Source organism: Leuciscus leuciscus (assembly GCF_965113295.1).
Source record: "Leuciscus leuciscus genome assembly, chromosome: 18".
Classification (NCBI taxonomy): domain Eukaryota; kingdom Metazoa; phylum Chordata; class Actinopteri; order Cypriniformes; family Leuciscidae; genus Leuciscus; species Leuciscus leuciscus.
The window spans coordinates 19,004,082-19,021,836 of NC_138742.1; the positions used below are offsets into that span (position 1 = coordinate 19,004,082).

Consider the following 17,755-nt stretch of genomic DNA (forward strand, 5'->3'; position numbering starts at 1 on the left):
ATAGCCTACTCAAAACAGACAGGGCAAGCTAACGCAGACAAGTGAGCTTACCACTTTTAGATGATATGTCATGTTTGTCGTCGAGCTGTGGAAAACTGTTGCTTGCAAACTTTGCATTCGACCTTTTTCCTGTTACCAATTTTAACAAAATGCTGCCACACTGTTAGTCGATTTCTTTGTTGTTGACATGTTAGAAGAGGACTGACTATTAAACGCTCTCACAATTAAATAAATAATATTCAGCATCAAACCTTCTATAGTTATCGCTCTCTCTTGGGTTGGGCTAATCCAAAAAAGGTGAAAACAAGGGGGGTGTTCTGAAGACAGACTGTTACAGTGAAACAAGGGTACTCTGAAAACACCCCCATTAGCAGTTAGTGCTTTCCACCTGATGAAATGAGCGCGCCTCAGCGCGGCAAAACTGATGAAATGAACGCGGCAAAAAATCGACCAATCAGAATTTTGGTCGAACCAGAACGTATCGACCAATTAATCGACTAATCGACTGGGACAGTACAGCCCTACCTAATGTTATTGCAAACGGATCTGAAACCGCCCAGGCTGTCTTGTCCTCAGACACCATTTGTTATAGTTTTGCTTACATGAGGAGTCATTTTCAGGGCAATGACGTTTACTGGACCACAGTGGCTAAATGAATCACACCCAAACTGTTCACACCCAGACAGAGTCAGACTAACTCTCTGAAGGTAATTAAACTACAGGGCATGTACCAGTACCACATTAATCACACCATGCGCCTAATTGTAATGATGTTGGGGAAATGTTGCCATCTTGTGGTTTGTATTTCATGAGTGATGAATGCAATACTCCGTTCTGCACCAAACTTCATCCTCGCTAATTCTTGACATCCACATTAGAACATGCAAATGAGTATGCTTTTTTTGTTGCTAAGCTATCACAAAAATATATGAATAAAGAACAAATGCAAATGTACAGATTTAACCCTATAAAGCCTACCATATCATAATTGCTTCTAAATGATCAACATACATCAAGCTATTGTGGAACGAATTGCATTGCATTGCATTATCTGTTTAGCCCCCTCAACAAAAACTACAGAGCTTTCATCATAGTTCTAATCATTTGAAAATATATCTTAATAAGACATAATATTGGAAGTTATAGGGCGATGACTGATGGTTATATGCATTTTATTATGTAGTCTGCTATGAAGATCTCATTGATTTACATTACAAGCTATCAGAATGGCATCTTAATTTTTGGCAATATAAATAATTAAGGTGTTTTTGTCCTCATCAAATATGATACAAAACATAAAACATATTAAAACTTTTTTTTAGGATTTAAAAAAATATTTTGTCGTCTAAGATTATTTTTTTTTTTTAAATATAAGATTTCATTTGTCAAGCTTTACAGGGTTAATACATATAACTGGGAATGAAAGGCACCAATTATATAAAAATATACTATAAAAAAACATCTCAGCATAGAACATTGGATCCTTTAACAAGATAAATTTAGAAGGCAAAACCTAAATCGTCATTGTTTACTCACCCTCATGTTGTCCCAATCCTGTATGACTTCATTTCTTCTGTGAAACACAAAAGGAGAAGTTAGAATGTTTGGGACTGACAGTATGGGTGTGCGATATCACGATTTTTTATCGTTGACATTAAAAATGTCTCCACGATTTGATTTTGAAGAAATATCGTAGTATCGTTCTACAGCGCACATCAGTTGCAGTTCTGGCGCCTCCGTCCCAACATACTGTACAATACGACGTACATTCACATCACATGTTAACACAGAGGTCGAGTTACACTCACGGGATGCAGTTCACAAAAGTTTATTATTTACATGTGCTTTAAAGCCTTGCCGGTTAAACATTTCATTCGCGTGCTGATATGCTGTTCTAACATGCACTTTTCTGAGTGCATACACCCTTTTTTTCTTTTTTTTTACCGCTGTTGGTGGTGCCAGTGTCCTTGTTGGTGTTGGTGTGCCCATGCCGGTGTCCGTGCCTATGCCATGTCGGCGTGCCAGTGTCCGTTCCCATTTCGGTGTCCGTGTCGGAGTCTATGCCGGTGCCCGTGCCGTTGTCCGTGTCTATGCTGGTGCCCGTGCCGGTATCCGTGCCGGTGTCCGTGCCGGTGTCCGTGCCGGTGCCCGTGCCGGTGTCCGCGCCGGTGTCCGTGCCGTTGTCCGTGCCGGACACTGGTGTCCGTGCCGGGGTCCGTGTCTATGCTGGTGCCTGTGCCGGTATCTGTGACGGTGTCCGTGCCTGTGTCCATTCCGTTGTCCGTGCCGGACACTGGTGTCCGTGCCCGTGTCCATGCCGGAGTCTGTGCCGGAGTCTGTGCCGGTGTCCGTGTCTATGCCGGTGCCCGTGACGTGGTGCCGGTGTCCGTGTCCATGTTGGTGCCTGTGCCCATGCCGGAGTCCGTGCCGTTGTACTGGTGCTGGAGTCTATGCCAGTGTCCATTTTGGTGCCCGTGTCCGTGCCGGTGTCCGACAACGGTGTCTGTGCCAGTGTCCGTGCCGATGTGTGTGTCCATGTCGGTGTCCGTGCCAGACAGTGGTGCCCGTGCCGTCCATGCCGTGCTGGTGTCCGACAGCGGTGTCTGTGTCCATGCCGGAACCCGTGCCGGTGTGTCCGTGTCATGTCGTGTCCGTGCCGTGCCGTGCCGGTGTCCGACAACGGTGTCTGTGCTGGTGTGTGTGTCCATGTTGGTGTCCGTGCCAGTGTCCATGTCAGTGTCCGTACCGGTGTTCGTGCCAGAATCCCTGTCCGTGTCCATGTCGGTGCCGGTGTCCGACAACGGTGTGTGTCCATGTCGCGTGCCGGTGTCTGTGTCCGTGCCGGTGTCCGTACCGGTGTTCGTGCCAGAATCCCTGTCCGTGTCCATGTCGGTGCCGGTGTCCGACAACGGTGTGTGTCCATGTCGCGTGCCGGTGTCTGTGTCCGTGCCGGTGTCCGTACCGGTGTTCGTGCCAGAATCCCTGTCCGTGTCCATGTCGGTGCCGGTGTCCGACAACGGTGTGTGTCCATGTCGCGTGCCGGTGTCTGTGTCCGTGCCGGTGTCCGTACCGGTGTTCGTGCCAGAATCCCTGTCCGTGTCCATGTCGGTGCCGGTGTCCGACAACGGTGTGTGTCCATGTCGCGTGCCGGTGTCTGTGTCCGTGCCGGTGTCCGTACCGGTGTTCGTGCCGGAATCCCTGTCCGTGTCCATGTCGGTGCCGTTGCCATGTCGGTGCCGTGTCCATGTCAGCGGAGACAGACAAATTCTGCAAGATTTATTATTATTTTGCCGGTAAAGGTGTTTAGATTTTACTAATAAATTTAAAAATAAATGCTATTCTTTTGCTCTTTACATTCATCAAAGAATCCTGTAAAAAAGGATCCTGTTTCCACAAAAATGTTTCTTAAGCTCCAAATCAGCATTTCTGAAGAATCATGTGACACTGAAGACTGGAGTAATAGATGCTAAAAATTCTGCATTGCCATCACAGGAATAAATAACATTTTAACATTATATAAATGCATTAAAATGGAAAACAGTTATTTTAATTTGTAATAATATTGTCACATTTACTTTGGGGTTTTATTTAATGTTCATGTTTCATGTCTATTATTTTGAAATTCTCCTAGTCATGTTTCCTTTTTGTCATGTGTTTACCTTGGCATCATGTGATTATGTCTTGTGCTTCCCTATAGTCTTATGTGTCATATTATTATTGGTTGACTGTCTTGATTGTCCTTTTATTTTTAACAGAAGAAGAAACTTATTTGGGTTTAAAACAACTTGAAAGAGTAAATTATGACAATTTTCATTTCTGGTAGAACTATCCCTTTCATGTTAATAAAACAACAAAAAACATATAGAAAATCACTCTTTAATGGTAGCTTTAAAAATGTATAATTTATACAGTGAAGTCTAGGTAGTGTATTATTTTTATATTTTTTCATTTAATTTCTTTCTTGAATGTTTCTGTTAAATACACCTACTATAGCTGAAAAAAAAATAAAGCACTGTTTATTTCATTTGTATATTATATGTTGTGTATATGTAATTTTTTATCTTCGCCACTTTGGCCTAAATGTCTGCCATTCTTTTTTATTTTAGATTGTGTTACCTTGTAAGGCTTTGTTTTTAGAATAGGGACATTAGTTTGGCTGTAATGCTCAGTCACTCAGTCACATGAAACATTTTTTTTTGATAAAATCGTGAATCTGGATTTTCCTGAAAAAATTGTGATATGATATTTTTGCCATATCGTCCACCCCAACTGTCAGCCTAATTCACCATTTGCAGTAGGCTACTTTCACTGGATCATTTATCCATACAATAAAAGTGAATGGCTTACGTGTATCCTAAACTGATATACTTTTGCAGCACACAGAAGAAAGACATAACCATGAGTAAATCAGAATAGTTTATTATCATTATTCATTCATTTATTTATTTATGTTTGGATGATCTATCCCTTTAAGAGATATCTCACTGACATTTCCTCAAATGCGCTCCTTGTGTTCGCTGATAAAAAAGCACTTCCGATTAGGCATCCATGGTAACCTATATGTTGACGGAAATTCCACAAGTGCAACAAACTTGTATCAGTTTGGAGCAAGGAGCTCAAAAATACCGTTAGACGTACGAATGACGTGTCAAAACTACGATAAACGGCAAAATGCGCGATCACTTCAAAACTGATTTGTAATTTATTTAGTTATGAACACATAACTTTGGTTTGGAATTTGTTTCTCTCATAGTTCTAGCAATACGAACACAATTTTAAACACATTAATATATGTTTAAACGGGACAGACCTTCTTTCAGTCGCTGAAATGCCGACCTCATCAGCGGCATTTAACGTTAGCTCTCGGGCGGATGATGTTTTGAGGAGGTTCAATGCTCTGCCTCCTATCCCAAAGCCACCGGTTCAGGAGGAAGAGTCAGGCCTTCCAGAGAGCAGGCTGGCTGTGAGGAGGAAACTCCTGCGACACAGAAGGAGCAAGGAACAGCGACAACAGCTCCAAAAAATGATGTAACGTTAAGAGCTTTCTTTGTTGGTGTATTTTATTGTTTTATTCTTTGTTAATAGGTTGTTCACAATTAACCTGAGCGTTTTCATTTAACGTAAAAATGTTGGTTGAACTGAACATATATGTACACTACCGTCTTTTTTATTATTATTATTTTTATTTTTATTTTTTATAAATAAGTCATTTTATTCAGCAAGGATGCATAAGTGACAGAAAAGAGATTTATTTCTTTTTTTTTCCCTATTCATCAAAGAATCCTGAAGGGAAAAAAATCTGCATATTAGAATGATTTCTGAAGGATCATGTGACACTGAAGACTGGAGTAACGTTAATGATGCTGAAAATTCAGCTTTGCCTTCACAGGAATAAATTACATTAAAATATATTATTATAAAAAACAGTTATTTAAAATTGTAATAATTATCACAATAGTGCTGTTTCTAAACTTTTGAAATGTAGTCAGTGTATATTGCTTAAAGTGTTTCACTTTTGTAATCACATTTTAGCTTTTTGTTGCAGTTCACTTAAACAAATTTGTAAAGTTTTAATGTTGGCCTATACATTCAAATAAGTGATCACTTAGTTAATGTATAGTCATAACAATAGTATGTGTAATAATTATTCAAAAATCAGAAAAAATTACTTTAGCTTTAGATAAAAAAAGAAAAAAAAAGAAATCCAGATATTGCTGTTGTTTATGCTTGAAATGGTGTTGTCAACTACCTGAATATTTGTCATTGGGTGTTTTATAGTATAAAAGAGTCATATTGTAATGTGATTTCTGTAATTGTGTTAGAGTTGACAGAGCAATGCAAGCTTACATGCAGGCCGAGGAAGCAGGACAGGCATCTCCTTCATCTCCTGGTCCAGAGCTTCCCTCAACAGTATGAACCTTTTACTTGCTTATACATCTCACACACTTTAAGTAGTCTCATATAGATGCATTGTATTTGTTAATAATATAATTACATTTTGTTTTCTAGATGATCACCGAAAAGAGGAAGCAATATGTATGCTATTATATTTTACCTCATAATTAACCTCTTTTATTACATGGTGGATTTTTTCCTTTATTTGTGTCTTACACTTTTACTTTTTGTAGATGAACTTCTTGTTCCTGAAAGAGTGTGTTGAGCAAAGTCCTGTCGCGCCATTTCAACAACAGTGGCTGGATGCCATGTTGGCCCGTGTGTCCCATCGGCTCCGTCAGGGGCCCGGCAGAGAAGAGTTGCTTAATGACATATGCAAGGAGGTTGGTGAGACCTATCTCAGAGTCATGATCAAGCACAGAGGTGAGACAAATATCTGCTCTGGAATATAATCACATTAAAACACCACATTATCATTGACAGTGTTGTCTTGATAATGTCAAAGTGGTCATTCAAAATCGCATTGGTGCTGCTCCTTTTTCATAAAAATGTTACATGATTATTCTTCTCTTAGTCTTGTGATTTAACAAGGACATTTTCCAGAAAACGAACTTCACAAATGACTATAGATTTACAGAAAAATAATATAAATTCTAGATCTGTTTTTTGTGTGTTTTTAAAGTTTTATGTAGAAACTGGGTATACTGGGTTTTTATTAGTTTGTTATTAATGTTTTTTTACTAGTAAGCACTATACTGAAAGATCCACAGTCAACTGACACGATTTCCCAAGAAAGCAACAGATCTGCTGAGTAAGTGTGCACATTTTTACAAAGAAAAATGTACATGTTCCAGCAACATTTAACATAATTATCTTAATATGGCCAGTTTATGAAGTGTCTTACGACTTATGATCTTGGTTTTGCTTCACCAGGATTCTAGATTTCTCCTGTCCATGGCATGACAGCTTTATGCAGAGTCGAAAAGTGATAAAGAAGAATCTACACATATTGCATCCAGCCATGAAGAATATCCTTGATATTTGCCACAGCACATTCTCCCACCTGCTCCTTATTGATCTCTCAGACTGCAGGTACTGTTCGATGATGATGTTTGGGATCTGGGATCACTCTTTTTCTGATTACATGCTGTGTATTTGTTGCTTGGATCAATGGTAAATAACATTTACGAGATGATGAAAAGGAGAATATTTTGCACAAATATGCAATCTTTTATATTCATGTTGGTTTCAAACATTATTAAAAAGCTTTTACGACATTTTCAAAAATGTGAAGTTGTGCAACCATCATAAAGGGTTATACCACACCACCTATATTAAAACTATATTAAAGTAGTTATCCATATGAATTGAAATTTGAATGAGTAATGTATTTCTTAAAACCTGTTTTAAAGGTCCACAGGGCTTGTAGACTGTGAGAGTCTGAAGAACAAAGTGGCTGTGGAGTGTGAGAGAGTCGAGGACACACTCATGAAAGCCTGGTACCCCAAAGTCATTCACCTGCTCACCAGCAAAGGCACTCTGCAGATAGTCAAACCCAAAAAGCTTGACTCCTTTTACAACTGTGCCTCAACTCTTATATCCAATCAGGTGAGCTGCTGAGTATTGTGTTTCATGTCGTTTCATATCTGCTAGCAGTATCTATGAGATTTATTTCCCAACTGTTGGTGTTTTTGTGTGCCTAAGGGTAATTGAATAATTTGTTTTGTTTACCCGTTGTTTTTCTTTTAGCTAAAGGCTCTAGTTGAGAGGAGTGTGGTGGGATTTGTCAACTTGTTTGATCCCCTCAACATCACCAAACTCCCCCTATTCAAGATGGACTTAATATTTGATGACGAGAAGATGGATTTATATCCTGATTTTCATGATCTAGAGCAGGCTGTGCTTGAAATGGCAAACTTGATCAGCAATACTATGCAGGTTGGGAAATATGTTGTTGTCCAGTTGTTTTACACATAATTATTCTGACTATGTAGCCTAGATAATAAGATCGGATCGATCTATGTGCACATGTTCAATATTAAGCCCTGCCTGTCCCACAGAAAGTGCAGACAATCCAGTCATGGCTAGCAGAGGGTAACGTTTCTGTAGTGGATGCTAAGCTCTCAGATCATGTTCAGATGTGGGCAGAGACCACTCTTAGGAATGCTGTAAGGATAAACTTGGATGGACCTGACAAACACTTCCAGAGCTATGGTGAGTAGCCAAAACCCAAAACAACACCTAACACTAAACCCACTTAGATGTTTTATGACTACTGTTTTGCGGAATTATTATTATTATTTGTTTTATCTTTTATCATCATTTAGTTGACAGCTATGACTGGTTAGTCAATGGGACGGCACAGTCTCAAGTGGAAAAATTAATTGAAGAAGAGCATTCTTTTGATGAGTACACTAAGGTCTGCTCAAATTAATTTCAATAAATTGTGTATTATGTACTGTTCAAAAGTTTAGGGTCGGTAAGATTTTGTTTGTTTGTTTTGTTTTTTAAAAGAAGTCTCCTATGCTGCATTTATTTGATCATAAATTCAGTAAAAATAGTCAATATTTTATCATTATTAAAATAACTGTTTTCTATTGGTATATATATATATCTATATATATAAAATGTATTCCTGTGATGGAAATGCTGAAGTTTCAGCAGCCATTCCTCCAGTCTACAGTGTCACATGATCCTTCAGAAATCATTCTGATATGCTGATTTGCTGCTCAAGAAACATTTATTATTATTAAAGTTGAAAACAATTTTGCTGCTTATTACTTTTGTGGAAAATGGGATGAATTTATTTGTAATATAACTTTTTTTGTAGCAATGTGATATATACTATGTAGAAGTTAAAATCTTACTGACAACAAACCTTTGAACGGTAATGTATTTTTAATTATATACTACGATGTTTGCTTTTATTGTTTTGTGTTTAATCCTTTTTACACTAAATGTCTGTGTATTCTTAAATCTTAAATGGCTGCATGTCAGCAAGTGGAATGGTTTCGGGCACTGTCGCAAGAGATATCTGGTCTTCCTTCCTTGATCCATTTTGACATGGTGCGACTGGACTGTGAGGAGCTCAAACAAGGTCTTGCAAAGAAAGCGAAAACCCTTTCCGAAATCATTGTGGGAAAGCTCGTCAGCTCACACCATCAATGCAGTCTTCAGTAAGATCAGTGTTTTGCCAATGTGTTTGCAATAGTTCACCTCAAAATGAACATCATTTATTGAACAAAATGAACATCATTTATTCACCTTTATGTCTTCCAAAACCTGTGAAATTTTTAGGTGAAATATGTGGTATATATTGTATATTTGAAATTTAGTGAAGACTTGTTGGGGTTTTTTTCAGGATTTGTAAAGAGTTTGAGGCCATTCAGGACAGGGCTTTGAAAGTCCCTGAAACAACAGAGGACATGATAGAAATGATTTCTTACATTAATCAGGTGAAAACCAAGGAAGTAGAGGAGCTCAACAATAAGATAACGGTGGGTACCTCAGAACTATTTACTTTGACATGTTATTAGTCTGGATAACAATTAAAATGGTTACTTTTTAAAATACTTTTTTTTTTCTCAGGAAACACTGCACAGGATGAATTATTTGATGAATGTACATATTTTTGAACCAGAGCACCTTGAACTGAATGCCACAGTAGTGCTCTGGCCACAATACATTTACCCCATCTTTGATCAAAGTGATGAGGTGAATAATTATCCAGGGATGGATTTAAATGGATACTAAATATATAAACTTTAAGTTTTCTGTTAGAAGGACTTACACAATTGTTTTGTAGGTGATTGAAAAAGGCAAGCAAAAGAGTCAGCAGGAACTTACGGGTCGAAGAGAGAAGCTGCTGCTGGAACTGGAGAAAGTAGGCCGCAGGATGGAGGAATTTGCAGAGTGCTCTGAACTCGATATGATTCAACAGGTATATTGTCAACTGAAATGTTCAGTTTATTTGTCCAGTTAAAGAAATAGTTCACCCAAAATTAACATTTTGTCTGTCACATCATTTCGATCCCATATTCCGTGAAACACAAATGGATATCTGTCAGGCAGAACCTCCATGCTTCTGCTTTCCATACTTTCCAATGCTTTGTCGTTTTCTTTTTTGGAGCTTGTCATGGTACATCACCATCAATTTTATTGTATGGAAAACAGAAGCTTGGATATTGTGTTTAAGATCTCTTGTTAAGTAAAGTAAATACATAGTTGGTATGACATGAAGGTGAGAAAATTACTACAAAACTTTTTTGGCTAAACCTTTTCTTTCATCTAACCTGTCATGATTATTGGACTTCTGAAAGATATTATTGTAATACTTCCTCTCCTTTCCAGTATGCTTCTGATGTGAGAACAGTGCAGAAAAGGATCCAGGACATTGAGGAATCAATTGTCTTTATCAACAAAGAAGAAGCCCTTTACAAGTGGGACCAAACCTTATACCCAGAGGTGTTGGTGATCAAGGAAACTACTGAGCCCTATCAGAAGCTCTTCAACTTGGTTCTGAAATGGCAACGCACAAGAAAGAAGTTTGTGGATTCATGTCCCTCTGATTTATAATTATAAATTGCATCACTTTATTGCCACTATTTTCAGACAGTTTATTTTCCTCTCCAAGAACTTGATTTATGATATAAAGGATGCTATCTTGTCTTGTCATCTGAGTGTAGATGGATGGACGGGTCTTTCTTGGATTTGAATAGTGAGAGTATAGAGCTGGAGGTTGAGGAGTACGTCAGAGAAATATACAAGATTATGAAGTTCTTCCTGCAGAAACAAAAGAAGGCTGAGCAAGAAAAGGAGAAAAAAGCAGGACAAAAGAAGAAGCTCAAAGAGGAAGAAGACAAACAGGAGAGTGCCACTATTCACATCTGCTCAAGTGTTGTAGAGCAAGTCAAAGAGTTCAAGGTAATGTTTCCACCCTACAGATTAAAGGATTGGTTCATCCAAAAATGAACAATAATTTACTCACCCTCATGGAATTGCATGTAGGAAGATAAATTACAGAATTTCTATGTTTTATATATTTTTAGGAGTACATTCCAATGCTGTCCATCCTGTGTAACCCCGGCATCAGACCTCGGCACTGGGAGCAAATGTCAGAAATTGCGGGCCATGACTTGACCCCTGATTCTGGCAGCAGTCTGCGCAAAATCCTCAAACAGAACCTCACCCCGTACCTGGAACTTTTTGAAAGCATCAGTGCAGGAGCCAGCAAAGTAATAACACTGTGAATCCACCCCAGATAATTTGGTGCAGTTATATGCCGTATAGACAAAACACCTCACATATTTTTTTAAACTGTTCACTTTCAGGAATTCGCTATGGAGAGGGCCATGCATAATATGGTGGAGGTTTGGGAGACGGTGTCATTTCAATATCATCCATATAGGGACAGTGGCATGTCCATTCTCTCCTCTGTGGATGAGATTCAAACCATGTTAGATGACCAGATAGTGAAAACCCAAACCATGAGAGGCTCTCCTTTCATCAAGCCTTTCGAGACAGAAATCAAGGTGAGAGTTGAAGGATGGGTATTTCAAGTAATTTTTTAGACAGATATTCAAGTAAAGAACATATTATGAGCTCATTTCTGGTCTGTTAGTTTTCTTTATCGTGGTTAAGGGATACTGAGTTAATTTAGAAAGACTCATTTCGATTTTTGCTGATTCAAACCAGGTCTGGGAGGAGCGTTTGATCCGTATCCAAGACACTATAGATGAGTGGCTGAAGGTACAACATCAGTGGTTATACCTGGAGCCCATCTTCAGCTCAGAGGATATAATGAAGCAGATGCCTGAGGAGGGCCGTCTCTTCCAGATTGTAAACAAACACTGGAAGGAGGTCATGACACACTGTGTGAAGGACCCAAAGGTGATGAAACAGACATAATATAAATAATAAAAACATTGGAGGTTTGGAAATCATTTTGCTCACATGCTAGCAGTATAAAACTCATTTATCGATTTGATTTTATGTTTGAAAGAAACTAATACCAATAATCCCCCCATGTGCACAGATTTTACCTGCAACCTCTCTTCCTGGCTTGTTTGAAAGTCTGCAAGAGTCCTACAACCTCCTTGAGAACATTATGAAGGGCCTGAATGCATACCTTGAAAAGAAAAGATTGTTTTTTCCAAGGTAATATATATATTTTTTAAATCAGGTTTCATGCTCACCACTCAGGTAAAGTATGTATGTTTTTTAAATGTCAAAATAAGCCATTCATAAAAAGATTTTGCAGAAAAATGTAAGTGCTATTTGATTGACCATTCTGACAAGTCTCGGGACAGCAACACTAGCTTAACCAATTATGTGAGTTTGGGGTGGGGCTATTGTTTTTTGGACCAATGGTAGACAGTAGTTTCATTCAGGAAACATGTTTGGAAATAGTCATTATATTTGCAGTTCCATTTAGTGATACTACACAATTGCAGTGTTTTTAGCATTTCTTAATATTTACAATTAGCTTTCATTTTTATAATTTCAACTTTAGTTTGTTTTATTGCTTTTATAATTTTTGGTTTTGTAAATATTTAGCTTTCATTTATTTTATTTCTAATATTTTTTTTTTAAATCAATATTATTTTAGTTTTAGTCATTTTAGTATTGAACTTTCTCTTATTTATAAAGGCAACATTTCTCATTTTCAGTTATGTTTTTCAGCTAATATTTATATTTTATTTATTTGAGCTTTATTTTAGTCAAGGAAAACAATTTAAATAGTTTTAGTTTTAGGTTACAATATCAAAACTGCACACTTCACCTTTAAGTTAGTGCACCTCATCATACTATCAAACTGCCATGGCATATAAACTTCGTACGTATTAATAATCCTTTTCACACTCTGTAGATTCTTTTTCCTGTCAAATGATGAGATGCTGGAGATTCTCTCAGAAACCAAAGACCCCATGCGAGTGCAGCCTCATTTAAAGAAATGCTTTGAGGGCATTGCCAAACTGGACTTCCTGCCCAACCTGGACATCCAGGCCATGTACAGCAGTGAGGGGGAGCGTGTGGAGCTCATCGAGAGGATCTCTACCTCTGAAGCACGAGGAGCTGTGGAAAAGTGGCTGCTGCAGGTGGAAGACATCATGCTGAGAAGCGTCAGGGATGTGATCAATCACTCCAGGCTGGTAAAAACTCATGCTCCTATTTGCACTTTTAAAATTCTTTAATCTTATTACATTTTATGCACTATGTTACTGTGATGAATGTGTTCAGGCTTATCCACACACTAAAAGGAGTCAGTGGGTACGTGAGTGGCCTGGACAGGTGGTCCTCTGTACTTCTCAGATGTATTGGACACTGGAAGTACATGAGGCCATCAGGAGTGGAGCTAATGTAAGGAAACCACTCTGAATATCAGTGGACCATTGAATTCTCTGTTTATTTTGCCATTTGTCTAAGATGTTGATGATTTCATAGGGTCTGAAGAACTACTATGAGCAGCTGCAGAATCAGCTGAATGATATTGTGGAGCTGGTGAGGGGGAAGCTGCCCAAGCAGACACGCACCACTCTTGGAGCACTAGTGACCATAGATGTGCACGCAAGGGATGTTGTCATGGAGATGATAGAGAAAGGTTCTCTTATTTAGATTTATCTGCATGGTAGCTGATATTATGTAGTTTTTAAAGCAATAATTCTGTAATTTTGTAAAAAAAAATAATAATAAAAAAAAAAAATTGTTCCCTTTAATATATGACATAAATATTTGAATTTGTGGTTAATATATTGTACTGTGGGTTTCTTTCAATATCCATTTCAGGAGTTTCAAGTGAGACAGATTTTCAGTGGCTTGCCCAGCTACGTTACTATTGGGCTAACGAGAATGTTCGTGTTCGCATTATAAACTGTGATGTCAAGTATGCTTATGAATACCTTGGAAACTCTCCTCGCCTGGTCATCACACCATTAACAGACAGATGCTACCGAACTTTGGTATATTTAATGGCTAATTTATTTTATGCTATTTATTATGCTATGAGAATACAGAAAATACTCAGCTATGACAATTTATTAACTCCTAAACAATATTAACAAATTAACACTAATCATGCTAGCTACATTTTTTTATTTTTTGTGATTATTTTGAGGCATGATTATTTTATTTTCTGATATCTGGCTTATTGTTCTCTTTCAAAGATTGGAGCATTTTTCTTGAATTTGGGTGGAGCTCCTGAGGGACCTGCAGGCACAGGCAAAACTGAAACCACCAAAGATCTGGCCAAAGCCCTTGCTGTTCAATGTGTGGTGTTTAACTGCTCAGATGGCCTTGACTACCTAGCCATGGGGAAGGTGACAGTTTTTACATTTCAAACATAAAGCTGGTGTCCTGTAATACATCAAAGACTCGTCCATGACCAACTTATCTGGTTATTCCTCAGAAACCTACTCTCAGAAATCTCTTACACTCTAATTTTATTAGGCTATGTTCACCAGTTTATCTATAATTTACTCAATGGGCTCCGTGAATAACATGAAAACTTACTGACTATTCTTTCCTAGTTCTTCAAGGGATTGGCGTCTACTGGTGCCTGGGCTTGCTTTGACGAATTTAACCGGATTGAGTTGGAGGTGCTGTCGGTGGTGGCTCAGCAGATCCTGTGTATTCAGAGGGCCATCGAAATGAAACTTGAACATTTTGACTTCGAGGGCACAGTGTTACGCCTCAACCCCAACTGTTTTGTCGCCATCACTATGAACCCTGGATACGCTGGCCGATCTGAACTTCCTGATAATCTCAAGGTGTTTTTTATTTTTATTATGTGTTACTTGTTTCATTAACATCAGGCAGTACAATGTGGCTTTAACTATACTATTCTGTTTTCATGTTACTCAGGTCTTGTTTAGAACAGTGGCAATGATGGTGCCCAACTATGCACTGATCGCTGAGATCTCCTTATACTCGTATGGCTTCCTCAATGCTAAGCCTCTCTCAGTGAAGATTGTGATGACCTACAGGCTGTGCTCTGAGCAGCTATCTTCTCAGTTTCACTATGACTATGGCATGAGAGCTGTTAAAGCAGTGCTGGTGGCTGCTGGCAACCTCAAACTCAAATTTCCAGATGAAAACGAGGATATGCTTGTAAGTAAATTAAATGGAAGAATAGTTAGCATTGTATCTTATACCCTAAGTTGGCTGAAATCTGATATTTTATCCTCATTCTGTTGATAGCTTCTCCGGTCCATCAAGGATGTCAATGAGCCTAAGTTTCTTTCCCATGATATCCCTCTTTTCAATGGAATCACCAGTGACCTGTTCCCAGGAATTTCTCTGCCTGTAGCAGATTATGAGGTATGTTTTTGCTTGTTTGTTTAGCTTCTCAATTAGATTGCTTGTGAGAAATAAGAGATTTCAATTACATCTTTGTTCATGTGCACTAGTTGTTCCTGGAATGTGCTCAAAAGTGTTGCAAAAAGCACAATGTGCAACCTGTCAAGGCTTTCCTGGACAAAATGATTCAAACGTATGAGATGATGATAGTTCGTCATGGGTAAGTGGATTTTATCCGATGGTAAGGTTGGACCAAATAATAAAATATTATCTTGACTTAAAATATTCCATAGGTTCATGCTTGTCGGAGAACCATTTGCTGGAAAAACCAAAGTACTTCATGTTCTTGCTGATACTTTGACCCTGATGAATGAGTGTGGCTATAATGATGAAGAAAAAGTATTGTACCAAACTGTCAATCCTAAATCTATTACGATGGGTCAACTGTTTGGTCAGTTTGATCCTGTGTCCCATGAGGTGAGAGTTTGAATTCTACATCAGACAGATAAAAAAAATAACAGTTTGTTTATTTGTGCATTTTTTCACCTGTTCGTTTCGGTTTTATCAGTGGACTGATGGGATTGTGGCAAACACCTTTCGAGAATTTGCCTCCAGTGAGACCCCAGACAGGAAATGGGTGGTGTTTGATGGCCCCATAGACACGCTGTGGATTGAAAGCATGAACACTGTGCTGGATGACAACAAAAAGGCAATTATATTATATCTATACAGAAAAAACATAGAAATGCCTTTATATCAATGTTGTTGGAGCATTTGCTATTAGACAGGAGGCTGGTGGCTGTTGTCATTGAAATTTTGTTTCGTTTTAGCTGTGCCTCATGAGTGGGGAGATTATTCAGATGTCCAATCAAATGAGTCTGATATTTGAGGCCATGGATTTGTCGCAAGCTTCTGTAAGTCAGCCTGTTTCAAAGTTCACTATGAAACCTCAGCACTGTCCAGATATACAGGATATTCAAAGCCACTTTAGCATCATGATCCATGATCTATAGCATGCTAACAAATTCTGATTTCTGAAATAGCCAGCCACAGTGAGTCGCTGTGGAATGATCTACATGGAGCCGTCTCAGCTAGGATGGTCTCCTCTGGTGCTATCATGGATGAGAAAGCTTCCTGAACCACTTCAGGCACAAGACAATTCCACACTACTGCAGCAGCTCTTTGAGTGGTTACTTCCTCCTGCACTTGTTTTGTTACGCAAACAATGCCGGGTAATTGCTTCACGTTATGAATTGCATATAGCATAACCATGTTATATTATTTTGATCTTAGATGTTGTCAACAAATCAGTAGGAGCTCATTGAGTTACATTAAGTTTCATATTCCAGGAGGTCATTCCCACTAGCAACAGCAATACTGTTGTGTCTCTCACACGACTCTTTGAGATGTTGCTGACTGGACCTTTAAAGGAAGACCCAGGGAACAAAAACATACGCACATGGATCATGGTAATTATTCATTTAAAAGGCACAATACACAACCTTTCAGAACACAGTTGAATGTAAACATGAATTTTGGCCTATGCAGGCTGCTTTTGCCTTTGCCCTGGTGTGGTCTGTCGGTGGTTGCTGTGATACAGACAGTCGCAGTCGATTTGATCAGTTTCTGAGGGAAATTATCTCAGGAAATGCAGAAGACTATCCCATACCTGCTACTGTATCAAGATGGGAATGTCTCTTTGATGAGAAAGGTCTTGTCTATGACTACAGTTATGAGGTTGGTAAATAAGAGTTTAGTAGTATGAGAATTTGAGACATATTACTCCAGATAATGACTCTTTTTTTCCCCTTCAAATTAAGTTCAAAGGAAAAGGACGTTGGGTACACTGGAATGAGTCGATCAGAAATGTACCATTAGGGGACAAGAATACCAAAGTACAGGATATCATTGTCCCCACAATTGACACTGTACGATACACTTATCTGATGGATCTCTGCATTCAATTTGGGATGTAAGTATTATTTTTTATTGTCTTGACAAACATTAGACCAGTGCTCCTCAACCACTTTGACTTTTAAAAACCACCCCTTGTCCAACACAATACCCCCCATATAGGCTAAGATATTTCTGCTATAATTATAACAAAGCTGCTTGTTTATGGTTTCTGCTTGTATTAACAGAAACATTTTAATTTAGATTAGAGTTACACCATTTTAATGTATTACTTATAATTTATTGAAGTTTTTAATAAATACTTCAATAAATACACGTCCTGTGGCTCCCTTGGAAGTTTGCAGAGGCCCCTAGTGGGCCCTGGCCCCCTGTTTTAGAACCTCTGCATTAGACCAAATCTTTTTTTAGCTTTGATAGTTAAGCTATAGATTTTGTTTTATTCCCTTTATCCAAACTCATCTTATTTTTCCATTGAACTTAGGCCTCTTTTGCTCGTCGGCCCCACTGGCACTGGAAAATCTGTTTATGTGAAAGAAAAATTAATGAACAATCTCGACAAAGACCTTTTCCTTCCCTTCTTCATCAACTTCTCAGCTCGCACCACTGCCAGTCAGACCCAGGTAACCACTTTACAATTACCATGATGTCAATA

General features: G+C 38.6%; 1 protein-coding gene and 1 long non-coding RNA gene across 2 annotated transcripts in view; one reads left to right on the forward strand and one right to left on the reverse strand.

Moving 5' to 3' along the window:
- Positions 1-1,536: 1,536 nt before the first annotated feature.
- On the reverse strand, positions 1,537-4,916 carry LOC309481447. The gene is made up of 2 exons (XR_014200015.1): positions 4,811-4,916; positions 1,537-1,573 (listed from the first exon to the last, which is right to left on the reverse strand). It is a non-coding gene; the product is annotated as an uncharacterized lncRNA (long non-coding RNA).
- Positions 4,558-17,755, forward strand: part of dnah12 (dynein, axonemal, heavy chain 12) — a 32,138-nt gene continuing 18,940 nt past the window's right edge. The window contains exons 1-37 of the mRNA XM_082146356.1: positions 4,558-5,028; positions 5,823-5,910; positions 6,010-6,036; positions 6,129-6,318; positions 6,640-6,706; positions 6,829-6,987; positions 7,308-7,503; positions 7,645-7,833; positions 7,956-8,109; positions 8,223-8,314; positions 8,893-9,071; positions 9,257-9,392; positions 9,484-9,609; positions 9,701-9,835; positions 10,246-10,439; positions 10,581-10,818; positions 10,944-11,129; positions 11,226-11,426; positions 11,590-11,784; positions 11,930-12,051; positions 12,764-13,046; positions 13,135-13,254; positions 13,339-13,495; positions 13,681-13,853; positions 14,058-14,210; positions 14,421-14,660; positions 14,755-15,000; positions 15,091-15,210; positions 15,300-15,409; positions 15,483-15,666; positions 15,758-15,898; positions 16,020-16,103; positions 16,233-16,421; positions 16,539-16,658; positions 16,738-16,926; positions 17,010-17,161; positions 17,585-17,723. Coding sequence (XP_082002482.1) covers positions 4,829-5,028; positions 5,823-5,910; positions 6,010-6,036; positions 6,129-6,318; positions 6,640-6,706; positions 6,829-6,987; positions 7,308-7,503; positions 7,645-7,833; positions 7,956-8,109; positions 8,223-8,314; positions 8,893-9,071; positions 9,257-9,392; positions 9,484-9,609; positions 9,701-9,835; positions 10,246-10,439; positions 10,581-10,818; positions 10,944-11,129; positions 11,226-11,426; positions 11,590-11,784; positions 11,930-12,051; positions 12,764-13,046; positions 13,135-13,254; positions 13,339-13,495; positions 13,681-13,853; positions 14,058-14,210; positions 14,421-14,660; positions 14,755-15,000; positions 15,091-15,210; positions 15,300-15,409; positions 15,483-15,666; positions 15,758-15,898; positions 16,020-16,103; positions 16,233-16,421; positions 16,539-16,658; positions 16,738-16,926; positions 17,010-17,161; positions 17,585-17,723 — 5,874 coding nt within the window. The 5' untranslated portion in view covers positions 4,558-4,828. The remainder of the gene's footprint in view (positions 5,029-5,822; positions 5,911-6,009; positions 6,037-6,128; positions 6,319-6,639; positions 6,707-6,828; positions 6,988-7,307; positions 7,504-7,644; positions 7,834-7,955; positions 8,110-8,222; positions 8,315-8,892; positions 9,072-9,256; positions 9,393-9,483; positions 9,610-9,700; positions 9,836-10,245; positions 10,440-10,580; positions 10,819-10,943; positions 11,130-11,225; positions 11,427-11,589; positions 11,785-11,929; positions 12,052-12,763; positions 13,047-13,134; positions 13,255-13,338; positions 13,496-13,680; positions 13,854-14,057; positions 14,211-14,420; positions 14,661-14,754; positions 15,001-15,090; positions 15,211-15,299; positions 15,410-15,482; positions 15,667-15,757; positions 15,899-16,019; positions 16,104-16,232; positions 16,422-16,538; positions 16,659-16,737; positions 16,927-17,009; positions 17,162-17,584; positions 17,724-17,755) is intronic.